General features: G+C 38.9%; 1 protein-coding gene across 1 annotated transcript; it reads right to left on the bottom strand.

Moving 5' to 3' along the window:
* Positions 1-3816: 3816 nt before the first annotated feature.
* On the bottom strand, positions 3817-14919 carry mthfs (5,10-methenyltetrahydrofolate synthetase (5-formyltetrahydrofolate cyclo-ligase)). Its single transcript, XM_077563853.1, has 3 exons — positions 14624-14919; positions 13190-13454; positions 3817-4259 (listed from the first exon to the last, which is right to left on the bottom strand). The coding sequence occupies exons 1-3, from the start codon at positions 14732-14734 to the stop codon at positions 4033-4035; spliced, it is 603 nt and encodes a 200-aa protein (XP_077419979.1). The 5' UTR covers positions 14735-14919; the 3' UTR covers positions 3817-4032.
* Between the last annotated feature and the right edge of the window lie 113 nt (positions 14920-15032).

Below are 15032 nucleotides of genomic sequence, written 5' to 3'. Positions count from 1 at the left end.
AAGAACAAAATCCTCCTTTATATAAAAAAAAAAATAATTAAAAAAAAATTTAAAAAAATAAAATTCTAAAAGTTTGCAATTAAATATTTACTAATTATAATTCAGTATTGTTATGTTTTACAATATTTAATTTAATATGTTTTGCATACCTTTGTAAATAATATTTAAGATGAGATAGGACAGCTTTGCTCTAAAAATTTACAAATATAATACAGAGTCAATTGGCAAGTGTCCAGTTTTCAATGAATATTCCACAAGAGCATGGTCAATGAAGGCCGCAGCCCCCTTGTCAGCTTTTGGTCAAACATCAAGTCAGAGATTATTTTTAATTACATATCACCTCAAATTATGTCAAAAATGTGATTCTCCCAGATGGCTCCCTCATGGAATGGTCTGTCCAGTCTCAGGGACTGTAATATTTTGACACTGTACATCTATGTTATGTGCTGTTATTCGTTCGATTTGTATTAAACATAATTTAGATATGACGCATGTGCGCTGTGAAGCCAGATAATCAACATTAGTCGTTAGGAGATGTTATTGAGGGCCTTAGAAAATCAGTTACGGCCACAATTTATGTAACGTCGTCTAATTATTTAACGTAGGCACTGACGTTCGCAGCCTGTACAACAGAGTCGCGTTGGAGATTTTTATTAGTAATATTACCGTCCCAATCAATTTATCCCGTTCAGCTTTTACTAAACGGTTTTATTTATTTTATTACGTAAATTCGTCGTCTACAGCTGTTTTTATTTGTAAAGCGAGAAAATTTGAAAGCTATTTACTTAGATATAATCAAAACCATACAAGCTTTCTTTACAAAACCATCCAAAGTCAACATTTCAGCATTAATCATCATTTAATACACTTTTCTTACAGTTACGTCCGGGTTTTTCCTCTATATAAAAAATACATATATCTCTAACACTTTTTTTTTTTTAACCAGCGATCGGCGTTTACGTACATATACAGTTAAACTGCCGCCTTTAAAGACATCAAACAAACCCCAGATCTTATTGGAGTAAACTAACCTTTTCCACAATAAATTTAAATCCAGTGGTTCAATATTAAATACATTTTAAGTCATTATTTGACGGACGATTACTTAACCCGGAAGTTTCTCAAGACGTATAGCGGAAGTACTATCAGGTCACCCCATTCGGTTTTTCAGACAAAAAGCGCCCCCGTAATTTATATTAAACATTAACCTATCTAGTTATTACTATATTAAAGTTATATAAATAGTTATAACTTCACAGAAATACCCAAAGCTAGCATTCTAGCATTATTCATCATTTTATCCACGAATCCACGATAATGTCTCGCTTTTCTTCCACTCGAAGAAATTACAGATGTGTCTCGTATGAGTTCGTCCAGCGCATGACGTTTTTACACATGCAAGTTCAATGGCTTTCATCAATATTAAACACACCGTAGATTGTAACGGTGGGAAAAACCTTTTTCACAGCAACTGTGCATCCACTCGTTTAATTCGTCTTTAATTTCACGGCTTTTTCCGTAGGCATGGCTCCGACAGCTACTGCGCATGCGTTAGCAACTTCATGTTGTTTTCATGAAGTTGGAAGTGCAAAACATTCTTTGTCGCGGTCAAAAGAGCTTTCATAATTTATATTAATTATTGACCTCTGTAGTTTATAGCCTATTATATTATAGTCATTATCATATTTAAGTCGTATTAATAGTTATAAATGCAGTGACGTCTCACTTATAATACACTATTATTAGTCAACAAAATAGCTCATCGCGCTCCCTTTAAAATAATAATAATAATGACGTCCGATTATTGTACAAAAGACAAACAAACATGAAATGTCCCTTTTGCGACACACAAAAACAAATAAAAATCCGGATGATTGTTTTCCTTTCAGCTGAACAATCTTGTCTAAGAATATTAATATCCAATCACTCTAAGACCTCTTGATTGCTCTCAAAGCGGCGTATTAAATCCGCTCATGTCAATCTGTTTTCCAAAAGCTGAGTAAATATATCTTATTCAAGGACCTATTACGATTCCGTAACAGCGGGCGTACTAACCGCTATGGAAATCTGTAATCTTAACCTCAAATTCATCCAAGAACCTCTCGTTAAAAACTGTTTTCCCCTCATCTTAACACATATACAAGGACTCTAAATCAATTCTCCAAGTATCTCTCATCTTGTAAAAACAAAAATGTTTCCCAAACTGACTTCCTAAGCAATTGCGTATAATAACACCCATATACAAGGATTCTAAATCAATTCTCCAAGTATCTCTCGTCTTGTAAAAACAAAATGTTTCCCAAACTGACTTCCTAAGCAATTGCGTATAATCCAACGTGACAGCATTTCCGTAAACAATGCTTCCGCCACAACGTACGTGTACAGTTCAAACACCGTGGTAAAATCCAAAATCAGAGACTTCGCGTCCAACCAAACGACTTCAAAATTCACCACTACCTTTCTCACATAGATTCCATCTCCAATGTAATTTTGCAAGACGATACCAGCTGCAGCGCCCCCAAACAGACAGAATTCCTAAAACGTGGATAAAATGTCCACTTTCCGTAATTAATATGGCCTGGAATTCTACCCGTCCGTGAACGCCCAGCTCGCAAAACGTCCTTTTTTCGTCGGGGTTCACCATTTGTTAAATGATGATATAATTTGTCATCTTTTGCGTGTTCCAAAAATTGGAGATGCGACTTCTTTGTGACAAAGGCTCTGTGTGTACACTGGTCCATGGAATGTCGAATGGGAACGACAAAGTGTCCGGGATTGCAAAATAAATCGAAAGAATTTCCAACCGACAAAGTCTACCAAAGTGTGTTGTGACCATTTTGATTAAGGTAAGTGTCATTGTAAGGTGGTAAAAATGCTTTTACCATAATGCGATTGTGATATGCGAGTCGCTAGCCGAGGCTAGCTCTGGCTAAAAATAGATTTGTGGTCAAAGATATTAGATTTTGAAATCTCTCCAAATATCCTCCTTAAGGTCTCTTATTTTTCTTTCCCAGCAGCCCAAAAGTTGAAACTGTTGTTAAAGTGTACGAAAATAAAATAAAATAAATTTGAAACACAAATTCAGCAATTTTCACTATCAGACTAATATTGTACTTAAAAATAAAATCAATGTAAATCAACAAAGTTGTTGTTATTGTTGTTGTAACATGCTAGCGCAAGTAGCTAGCGCCTTCGGGGAACTAGCTAACTTGGTTTAAAAATAACCCAAGATTCTTCACCTTAAATTCACAAATGATAAATGCACATAGCAACCAATAAAAGCCGAAAGTACAGAAGACGTAAGAATGTTCGCGATTTGAGAGCCGAGCCATCCTACCTTAGAGCATACATTGCCATGTAGTCCGGTCCGCAAATGTCTGTAATCCAATTGATCCCACAAACCAAACGTTTCAACGTGTACCGCAGTAAAGAATGTTGAGCTAAATCTTCCGCATACATCTTGCTTAGACAAGTAGCGTTACAGGAAGCTGGGGGTGACATTCATCAATAATAAAAGAACATTCGGTCTAAATACAATAGAAGCAAAGTTGACACCGGTGGAAAGTTGACCCACCATGAGGGGCGGACTCGCAATCCCCTAATGTCAGTGAATACTATGTATAGTGCCTGGTTGACTCCCACCACCGCCCGAGCGAAACCCCCCGCCCCTTAATTTCTCCAAATGACGGATTTCCGTCTGTACGGCGGAGGTCTTTAACGCTTATTTATTTGAAGACCAAACACAAATTCAGCAATTTTCACTATCAGACTAATATTGTACTTAAAAATCAAATCAAATGTAAAGCATAGACCAGAGAAGATTGAAAATAATTTTATTGTTTACATCTTACTCTTCCTAACCTGCCTATATGTACATCGAGTCATGGCATAACACTTTTCATTTGTGAATTTAAGAACACTTTTAAGATTCAACACCTATGACCTGCTGACTCACAGCTGTAAATCTCTGTGACACTTTTAAATGAAAAAATATGCTGTGGCAGTGCTGAGCAGCATAAATAACCATAATATTTAATTTTCATCTTCATAAAGGACTTCATCAATGAGTACATCATTATTGTCAACAGGGATGTCCTGACACAGTTGCTGTTTATAGGCCAAAGCGATGGTGTAGGGCTTCCCTTTGGGGTGTCGGAAGCAGCGCTCCAGATAGGCATCATAGAAACCCTTGCCCCTGCCCAGACGCTTCCCGGACAGGTCAAACCCCAGACCTGGCATCAAGATGAGATCCAGACCTCCTAGAAAGTATTGGTTTGAAATGAATGTTAGCAAATGGAGTCATACACTGAAAAAAAAAGAAGAGAAAAGAAGGCAGTTAACATAAGAGCCTTTTACGACGGAGTATTAGGGCCACGTATAAATATATACTTTTTTAGAGGGTGGGGGCGATATTCCAAGAAACAACTCGCAAATTCGTGGCTTTATAAAGTTGCAAATTTGCCACTTAATAAAGGGGAATATATTAAGTTTTACCGATAGACGATTTTTGAGCCGGGGTCCTTTGACAGAGCCGGTGTCGGTACCAGATGTGATCGGGCTGCCAGATCGTATCGGGGTCGCCTAACTAGCACGTCACGCTACAGGATTGGCTAAAAATTATCCAATTGACGTCATTGGAAAGAAAATATTAAAGATGCAATTTAAATAACAAAATGTACGGGATGAATTTGTAAAAACATAAATAAACCTAATAATATATAAGCAAGATATATTGAATAAGGTAGATTGAATAAATTATAAATACACAAATTAATTGCCTGAGATGTGACAAATATTGTCAGTTTGCTAATGTGGTCCTATTATCATTAACTCTTTGACTGCCAACAACGTTAAATAACATTTAGTAAAATCCTACGGCGAACTGCCAAAGACGTTAAAAGACGTTCACTATGTTTTTTTTTTTTTGTTTTTTTTTTGGAAACGGGTGGAGGAAAGCCTTGGCCAGCTGTGCTGAAAGTATCAAGCAGATATAGTTAGTATAATGACTATTTTTGGCCCCTAGATGGCAGCGATGACTCTCTTTGGACAAGATTGGGTAGGCGTCAGTAGAAGACGTGAGGCGGAGCTAGAGTGTGAGGGGAGAATGGCTGGGGAAGCGAAAATGGCGACCGGTTGCAAGCAGTTCACGCTTGACCATTTTTTTCAAAGACGAAAAGCATCGACCAATGCTAAAGAGCACATTGATGACGACGATGATGATGATGATGATGACTCCGAGGTTGACGCCGAAGTTGGAAGCGTTGACGCGGCGGCTATGATCACGTCGTAAAGCCTCACCGGCTAGCGATGCTAACGCCGGAAAATGCGGAGCACAACCGACGACCAGTTGCAAGCAGCTCACGCTTGAGCATTTTTTTCAAAGACGAAAAGCATCGACCAATGCTAAAGAGCACATTGATGACGACGATGATGATGATGATGGTGACTTCGAGGTTGACGCCGAAGTTGGAAGCGTTGACGCGGCGGCTATGATCACGTCATAAAGCCTCACCGGCTAGCGATGCTAATGCCGGAAAACGCGGAGCACAACCGAGCACTTCTGCACAGGCGGACGTTCAATCGGACGACGAGTCCAATGCATATTCATCGGAGGAGTGGGTACAGTCTGATCACGGAGAAGACACTGGTTATGGACTACGATGCCACCATGAATGGAGTGGATACGATGGATCAGAGCATCTCTTACCACCCGGTATAGGAACAGAAGGACATGAGGAAGCCAGACGTAACACCACCGTAACGTCACCGTATCATGATCCTGGGAGTAGACTTGATGGCAACATGGCCAAACACACACTGCAGTATATACTTGCTCTTCCCCAGAAAAAAAAGCCAGCAAGAAAGTGTATCGTCTGCACGCGAAGGGGCCATCGCAGTGAAACTAATCTGTTGTGCAAATCCTGCTGCGTCCCCTTACACGCAGGGGAGTGTTACAAAAAGAAAAACTGTATTTGAAACATCCACACAATTGTAAATAGTACCACGGTTGCACACATTTGTAAATAGTTTGCCAAATTGTTTTGTCAAATTGTTACACTGTTGAATGTAAAAAAACGTATTTTGCTATCAAAAAACACTTTTTCATTGTTGGTGGTAGTGTTTTACAGAAGTAAAGCACTGTTTAGGTGTTTGTGGCATCATTCATGGAAAAAAAAGGTGTCAAATTCACTAGAGTGCATGAAATAATATCGTTTCACAAAAAGCTTGATTTCTCCATATTTTGTTTCAAAACAGAGCATTTGGGTGAAACTAACCATTTTCTATTGTTGATTACTGAAAAACGGAATAAGGTAGAAACAAACTTGAGAGTCCAATCTTTCATTTGGTAGTATTTGTGTTTCCATAGTCCAAACACCAAATTTTCTGTGGACCTTGAAAGATCAGTCAAAATGCTTAAATCGGCTGGCACCCACGGCATCCCTTTTCTGAAAACATCTGGCAGTCAAAGAGTTAAGACAATTTTTGTGATGTATTGTGATTTGTGAACTGCTCAAAAAGAAACCAAACGGAAGTGAACACGTCTGAATCGTGCAATCGGCAAGCTCGACGGAGCTTTAATCTATTTTTTTTCTTTAATCTTCAAGTATCCTGCTTTTATATTCTTAGGTTTATTTACGTTTTGACAATTTCAGTTCATACATTTTGTTATTTAAATGACATCTTTAATATTTTCTTTCCAATGTTTTGACGTCAACCGGATTTTTTTCCAAATAACTTTATTAAACAATTGTAAACGGATAATCTCCAGCCATCCTGTAGCGTGACGCCATTGGTAGGCGACCCCGATACAATCTGGCAGCCCGATCTCATCTGGTACCGACAACAGGTTCCGGTAAGATCGCAAACTTTTGTTTTGTTTATCGGGGCACACACATTCTCACGACAAACGTGATGAAGTATAGTGTTGTCAAAATTTTAGAAAAGTAGACAAGTGAAGAAAGTGAATGGACTTAGGCGTATGCTTTAATTCTACCGGCATCGAGGGCTACGAGCCCCGTTTATCTGCTTACGAGTGCTTACTACACGTTGAGTGGAGTTTGGGCACAACACAAAAATACTTTTACTGAATGGTCGAGATGGCAGACACGCTATTTAAAAAGAAAGAAAAACACCTTAAAGGTCCCATAGTATGAAAATGCAGTTTAGTGGGGTTTTCTATCAATAATATGCATCCCCGGCCTGTCTACAATCCAACCAGGTACGAAAAAATGTGTCTGTCCGCGACTTCTTTAGCTGTCTCCCCCTTTCTAAAATGTGTGCTTCAAATGGGCAGATTAAACTTCCGTGACTTGGTGACGTAAAAAAGACACGGAAGTGCACTTGACCCAGCCCCCTCGGGTTAGTGGCACCACCTCTGGTAAAGGTTTGTCACGCCTACTGAAATTTGAGAAGCTGGCTGCACCTGTTTTTTCTCTCGTTGCTTGCAAATGCTCCGTGGAGAGGGTAAACAATGATCAGGAAAAAGTGGTTGCTTCCTTCGTCCCAAGTCTTTGAGGAGACATTGGATTAATTTTATTTTTGAAGGACGTGTACCGACATCATTTTTCAAATGACTGTTTTGTTAGTGAAAGCCTGTTCAGAGCTGGATTTGCAACATGTTTAAACTTAATGGATCGGTCCCAAGAGTGTGACACGACTGCAAACGGGAAAGATGCAAGTTTAACATTTTTGATTTAGTCTTCATTCCTATCCTTTCTAATAAAAGATGTGCACTTTCTACCATATTACTGTTGTATTTATAGTGCCTAAAGTGGGAGCTACATTTGTCGTGTGGAGGTTGTTTGCTTACAAGAGGTCAGATATGATAGAGCAGACTGGTTGGATAATATGAAGCGGTTGCATATTGTTTTGTCAAGATACAATTCGCAGTGGTTTATTTGCTGTGACTGGCAACTCGCCACCTAGTTGACATGACTTTGTGATGCTAACCGGCCACTAAGTGGTCTCGACGAGACGGCTTGCACGTTGCGGCCGCGCAGTGGCCTAAATGTAAAAATGTTTTTTGTAAGTAATCAATTTAATGTTTTAAGTTTTTTTAGTGGCTCCTCGTTTACTTAATGAGGCAATTTATCGTCTGTGTGTTTATCGACTGGCCAGCCTTTGTGAAGGAAAAAATAAATAATCAACATGAATCCTCAACAAAGCTTCTGGAGCTTCATTCTTCACACTATCTGTCTTGCTGTACAAAGCTGAGAACAATAACGACAAAAATGTCGTTAAACAGTCAAAATTATAAAAAAAAAATAATGTTTGTAGCAAGGAAAAAATTCAGATGTTAAAATAAAAACTAAAGCAACTTTAACGCATTAATCTGGATTATTTAATTACAAGCAAATTAGTGCATTAAAAAAAAAACGCAATTGATCGCAAGTGGCAAGTCAATGCGCAATTTGGCTCAAGGTACCCGTAGGCGGCAGAGGCGCACCATTACAGGGTAGCACTACTAGCCACTACGAGCATTGACAACAGCAGACATGGACGCAGGTGCAGCACAGCCAGGAGAACGAGGCAAACTTATTTGTACTTATATCTCCCAGAGCCGTTATTTTGACAGTTCTATTCTTCTCAATGTACATCTTTCACCTCGCCGGGACCCGCGGGGTTGCGCCGCTGGGCTTCCGTAGTAGCTGCCGCTGCCGCAACTGCCATTCATCACGGAGGCTACAAGCTAGAGCACCATGGTGGAACGCAATGTCGTCGAGACGAGTCTGTGGATGCCCTTATGTCTCCGGTAGGACGTACGGTTCGGGAGATACGGCTAAGACCTCCAGGAGACCGATGATTTCAAGGTATACTAAAGGCTTATAGTAAAAAATAAAAAAAATAAAGGAAAAAAAGGCTGCTAGATGTGGAGTCATGACATTTTTGGCAGTACAAGCCTGATAATCAAAATCAATAAAGGTCCACCACCGGAAAAGCAAGAGAGGGATTTTATTAGCTACTTTATAACAGCGAGTAATAACTATATTCAACTCTAAATGACGGCTCTGGGAGATCTCGTTGTCTTAAAATTCTGGTAGTGCTAGTAGTTAAACACAAATTTATTTATGAAAAGAACAAAGCCAGGACTATTAACAAGAACGCAGTGATTTCTACCTTTTGTAAAAAAAAAGAAAGAAGCCGCTCCAGCCTGACTTATCATTTCACACTCTCAATTAGTGATTTTTATATATATTATTAATAGTGATTATTACAGATTTATATTTTTTGTTAAAAAGGGTCAGAAAGTATCATTCATTATTCTCTGTTTCTCATTCAAATCTTGCGATTTTATATAAACGTGTCTTGGGGTAGTATTGGGGGAGTATGGAGCCACAATAAGTTTTGGTATTGAAAAAAAAATGTCATTGTGGAAAAAGCTGCATTGACATTGAAACAAGTATTGGCATTGTAAAAAAAAAAAAAAAGTATTGGCATTGTAAAAGGTTGTATTGAAAAATAAAATACAGGCATTAAAAACCACTATTTTCTTTAAGCATATTTTTTTGTATTATGTCTTTTTCAATGCCAATCTGCAGATTTTTTTTACACTTTTTTTTTCCAGGTGTCACAGGTTTTCAGTTTCAACTCTCCGGTTTTCAGCTTCAATTCTCTTTTTTTCAGTTTCAACTTATTGACAGTGTTGTGACGTGGGGGGCGGGGTTGTGGTTGGTGGCGGGGCTTTGAGCGCGAGAACACTTTCCAGCTTTTTAGGAGAGGAGAGAGCGGCCTCTGTTGGCTAAAGACAATACTCATGAATACAAGTTCACCAGAAACTCCTAAACCGCCTGTACATCTGTTTTTTTCCCTACAACCTTGTGGTGTCAGTGTTAATGTTTCTGTAGTAAACCAGTTAGCACGTTAGCTAAATTAGCATGACATGATGCATAAAGTCATTTCAAACATGGTGGTTTTAACGCCACAAGTAAATTATATAACCACATATAAACTTGTGGCTTACAGTTTAGGACTTTCTGGTGAACTTGTATCCATGAGTATTGTCTTTAGCCAGCACTGCAGGCCCGCCAGGCACCCCACCGGTCCACAGCCTCCGCTCCCCCCACGACCCCCATCCACCCCCGCCATCCAACCCAGCCCCAGCCGCACTCAAACCCCCAAAACCGTAACAGTTGTTGTTAGGTCACCTAGCAAACACAAGTTTGGAGATAAAGGTATCCTACAGTCCAAGATAGCGGAAAGTTTTTCTAAGACTTTAGTCCAGAAATACTTAACCGGAGTACATAACCATAAAGCATGAAAATAAGTGTCTGTAGTGTTTTGTAAACACTGGAGACAAATGTCGGAGTCTGAGAGTCCCATTTTCTTCATCATATATTTAGTAATGTATGTTCTATGAATAATTTTATATTGGATAAGTTGTAAATTTGTGTGTTTTGTCATTTTAAATACGTTTTCACAAACTTGAATCCAAAAATCAGATTCCGGAGCTATAGACAAGTCTGTCTCCCATTTCAAGATGGGTAAAGACATTTTATCAGTATATGAAAGTAACATATATTTTTGAGAGTTTTTTTGTTGTTGTCGGAGAAAGATTGGTAATATCTTTAGCTAAAACAGGCGGTTGGAGCGTAACCCGAAGTGTTGGAATTTGTTTCTTTATCATACTTTTAACTTGCAAAGATAAACATATCATATGAGAAGAGATGGTGGAGATGTGTAATTCCTTTCTGCTCCCACACACCTAAATAAAACGATTGGTTGTTAAATTGAAAGTCGGGGTTATGCCATAGGGGAGAAAGCCCGCAGGGCTCCACTTGGGCTTTTGTAATTTCTAGTGCCTTCCACCAGGCAGTCAGGGTGGCGTAAATCATTGGATTTTAAAACAATTATGTTGCTTAATCGATGTTGTAATGAAGAGTAAATCTAGAAGTCTGAGGTTATTACAATCCTTCTGTTCTAGTTCAAGCCAACATGAATTTTCTGTAATAGGTAGTAGTGTTGATTTTGTCCAGTTAATAGAATAATCTGATAAATGTGAGAATTTAGTTATTAACTCTTTCACTGCCAGACGTTTTCAGAAACGGGTTGTCCCCACTGCTAGCCGATTTAAGTATTTTGAGTGATCTTTCAAGGTCCACAGCAAATGTTGTGTTTGGACTATGGAAACACACATACTACCAAATGAAAGATTGGACTCTCAGCTTTCATCAGAAAAAAAAAAGTTTGTTTCTACCTTATTCCGTTCTTCAGTAATCAACAATAGAAAATGGTTACTTTCACCGAAATTCTCTGTTTTGAAACAAAAAATGGAGAAAAAGAGCTTTTTGTGAAACGATGTTATTTCATGCACTCTAGTGAATTGTACACTTCTTTTTGTCCATGAATGATGCCACAAACACCTAAATAGTGCTTTACTTCTGTAAAACGCTTTCACCAACAATGAAAAAGTGTTTTTTGATTGCAAAATACGTTTATTTCCATTCAACAGTGTAACAATTTGACAAAACAATTTCGCAAACTATTTACAAATGTGTGCAACTGTGGTACTACTTACAATTATGTGGATGTTTCAAATACAGTTTTTCCTTTTGTAACGCTCTCCTGCGTGCAAGGAGACGCCAGGATTCGCACAACAGTTTACTTTCACTTTCGCATTGGTCCGTTTTGCGTGCAAACGTTCCACTTTCTTGACGGGCTTTTTTTCCGGGGAATAAAAAGCAAGTAGCAGACTGTACACACTTCCTCCGATGAATATGCATTGGACTCGGGGCACTCTCCGTCGTCCGATCGAACGTCCGCCTGTGCATGCTCGGTTGCGCTCCGCGTTACGACACCGTCATAGCCGCCGCGTCAGCGGTTCCAATTTCGCCGTCAAGCTCGGATTCACCTTCATCATCATCGATGATGATCATCGTCGTCATCAATGTACTATTTTAGCGTTGGTCGATGCCTTTCGTCTTGTAAGTGTAGAGCTGCTTGCAAACGCTCGCCATTGCCCGTTCCCTCCTCCATCTAGCTCCATCAAACGTCTTCTACTGCCGCGTCAATGCTTCCCAACCACGGAGTCACCACCCTCATCTTCATCATCGATGATGATCATCGTCGTCAACAATGTGCTCTTTCAGCGATGCTTTTGGTCTTTGAAAAAAACGTCTCGGGCGTGAGCTCCTCGCGACCGGCCGCCATTTTTCCTTTGTCTTCCATTCTCATCTCCTGCTCGACGCTCTAGCTCCGCCTCTACTGACGCCCACCCGATCTTGTCAAAAGAGAGTCATCGCTGCCCTCTAGGGGCCAAAAATAGTCATTAGGCACAACAGACAGGCTGAAAACTTTCACCAGACATGCGGAAGGGTTTCCTCTACCCGTTTCAAAAAATAAAAATAAAATCATTGGATGACGTCTTTTGACGTCATTGGCAGTGCTCGGTAGGTTTTTACTTGACGTCTTTAAACGTCAGTGGCAGTGAAAGAGTTAAGTTAAATACTTCCCCTAACGAAATAGCAGGCTTTTCGAAATAAAGTAAAGAGTGAATTCCTTGAATCCTTCTTTCCTGGCGTATGGCTAATGCAAGCGGCTCAATAAATATTGCAAATAATAAAGGGGACAGTGGGCATCCCTGTCTTGTGCCTCTCTGTAGAGTAAAACTCTGCGATATAATCCCATTAGTAGTAACTGTAGCTTTAGGAGAATCATATAATACTGACACCCAGTGAATAAATGACTTCCCAAAGCCAAATTTATTTAAAACAGCAAAGAGGAAGGACCAGTTAACTTTGTCTAAAGCTTTTTCTGCATCCAATGATATAATACCTGCCTTTTTATCATGCCACTGTGACATGCTAATAAGGTTAAAGAGCCTCCTAAAATTATTAGTAGAGTGACGATCTTTAATAAAGCCTGTTTGGTCGCTATGAATGATTGTCGAGATTACTGTTTCTAGTCTAGATGCGAAAGCCTTAGTGATAATTTTAATATCAGTGTTAATTTGTGAAATCGGACGGTAACTTGATGGAAGGGTGTTTTTTTTTTCTGGCTTTAATAAAAGTTTAATTGTATTTTATTTTTCAATACAACCTTTTACAATACCAATACTTGTTTTACAATGCCAATACTTGTTTCAATGTCAATGTAGCTTTTTCCACAATGATATATTTTTTTTTCAATACCAAATCTTATTGTTATTATCCATAGAGGATGAGGAAGAGGAAGATTTGCAGAGTGACTCTACCTGCAGACAATGCTTCTTCTCTGCTCTTGTCCTCTTCGGCAGGCTGTAGGATATTCCAAGACGTCTTGGGTAGTGTGGCCATGTCTTGCATACTGTTGAGCTTCAGCATGTCCATGTGGTTGCTGCTATGGTCATATTTTGGGACGAAGCAGCTTTTACCCACTTTAAAAGCGTCTTTGATGATTTCCTCAGTGTGCACTTCATCATCCATGCTGAGAAACACTGCAATACGTTTGCAAGCCACATACTTTGGGTGTTTGATCAACTGAAATAAATAAACAGTGCAAGACAATCAGACTCAACTGCACAGTCGGATGAGTGTTTACCATTGATGCCTCACAATTAGAAATTGCTCGGTTTGAAATGGTGTTGGCTCTGGTCTTTCTGTGGTGGGGCACTCATCCTCTCTACTAATATGTAATCAGTATTTGTTTGTCGACCATGATAACACAGTTAAGATCGGGAGGACTCTTTATTCAAATGACCTCCAACATGTGTGACATCATAGGGAAAATATACAGTAACCCCCCTTCCATTGCGAGTTCCGGGTTCACGATCTGTTACATTTTAATTATTTGACTTTTATGTTGGTATAACTCTTGTTTAAATCAGGTATAATTAAATTTTCGACCACTAGATAGCAGATATTGTAAAATAAGTTAATTTTGTTAATTTGGAAAAAACTGAATCTGTAGACAAAAGGATGGATGAATGTGTTATCCATATATTTTCAATGTTTAATGTGTTTGTATGATTGTAAAAATGTGTTTAAAGACCTTTAAAACATTAGGTGCTGTAAATGCTATAAAAAAAATGCCTATAGAATATTTAAATGAGGTATTTCTACATCACTTATCACTATTTCACTTATTGCAGGGTAGTCTAGAAATCCCTCAATGTTGGCGGCATTACTGTTTCCACACAAAGTCCACAAAATCAAACAGTATTGAGTTATGCTCTATTATGCTGTCAGGAATTGGGAAAAAAAAACAACTCCCAAGTATACATTAAAAAATGTCTTTATGGCAAATGATTTATTTTGACCACATTCTTATTCCTTTGTAGTGTACTGTTTTCGTCTCATTCCCCATCCCCACCCGTATCACTATCTATGTGCCACTATTTATTTCTTAACCTATCTTATTTTTTTCCATGTTGTTCTTTTAATAATGAATGGAATTGCCATTGTTTTTTATTTTGTTATTTTTAAACTGTTTAAAAGTGGCCAATGGAAGTTGCAAAACATCGTGAAAAAACAAGCAATAAGTGCACGTCAGTGTAACGAAAATACGAATTTCATGTGTAATTCCACCGTGGCACTGCATTACAATCATAAACATGTGTTCGGTTTTCGCACATAATCTTACGGCACTGTTAAAAACAACAACAACAAAATAAAACAACGCTTTCACGTTTGTGTCAGGGTTCGCTTACCTTTTGGCAAACGATTAAAGACTGTCGGTGTTTTTCCTGCTGACTTAAGAGTGCAACCCTTCGCTTTATTTCTTTCCTAAGCGCTTGTTTAGCAGCCCGCATAGCGGCCATTATGCATCTGTAGACTGTTAATACAGTCTATTTCATCTATGTTTCAGTTGTCTGAAACAGAAGTGATTTCAACATCCTTGGCGTCATTTGCTTATTAAATATTAACTGTTACCAAATGCATGCGGTTGGTCAGCAAACGTTTCTGTCTGAGGCGCTCACCGTAACGCAACCTCCGACCGGCTACGGCTACTGAATTTGTGCCCATAGACACCTCGTTGAACAATTGTGTCCATTACACCATACGTCAGCCTCTCCGCCATATTGAATGTGGTCAATCTACCATCTCTCTCTCTCTCGC

Source organism: Vanacampus margaritifer, chromosome 4 (genome assembly GCF_051991255.1).
Source record: "Vanacampus margaritifer isolate UIUO_Vmar chromosome 4, RoL_Vmar_1.0, whole genome shotgun sequence".
Lineage (NCBI taxonomy): Eukaryota > Metazoa > Chordata > Actinopteri > Syngnathiformes > Syngnathidae > Vanacampus > Vanacampus margaritifer.
This window is presented reverse-complemented; position numbering and strand designations above follow the sequence as displayed.

Bases quoted from the DNA above. Each gene is read 5' to 3' on its own strand.
- mthfs (XM_077563853.1), bottom strand. From the start codon at position 14,734: ATGGCCGCTATGCGGGCTGCTAAACAAGCGCTTAGGAAAGAAATAAAG. The intron at 13,455-14,623 runs GTAAGCGAACCC...TATTTATTTCAG, and splicing joins CTTTAATCGTTTGCCAAAAG to TTGATCAAACACCCAAAGTA. The intron at 4,260-13,189 runs GTAGAGTCACTC...AATACTTTCTAG, and splicing joins AGAAGAAGCATTGTCTGCAG to GAGGTCTGGATCTCATCTTG.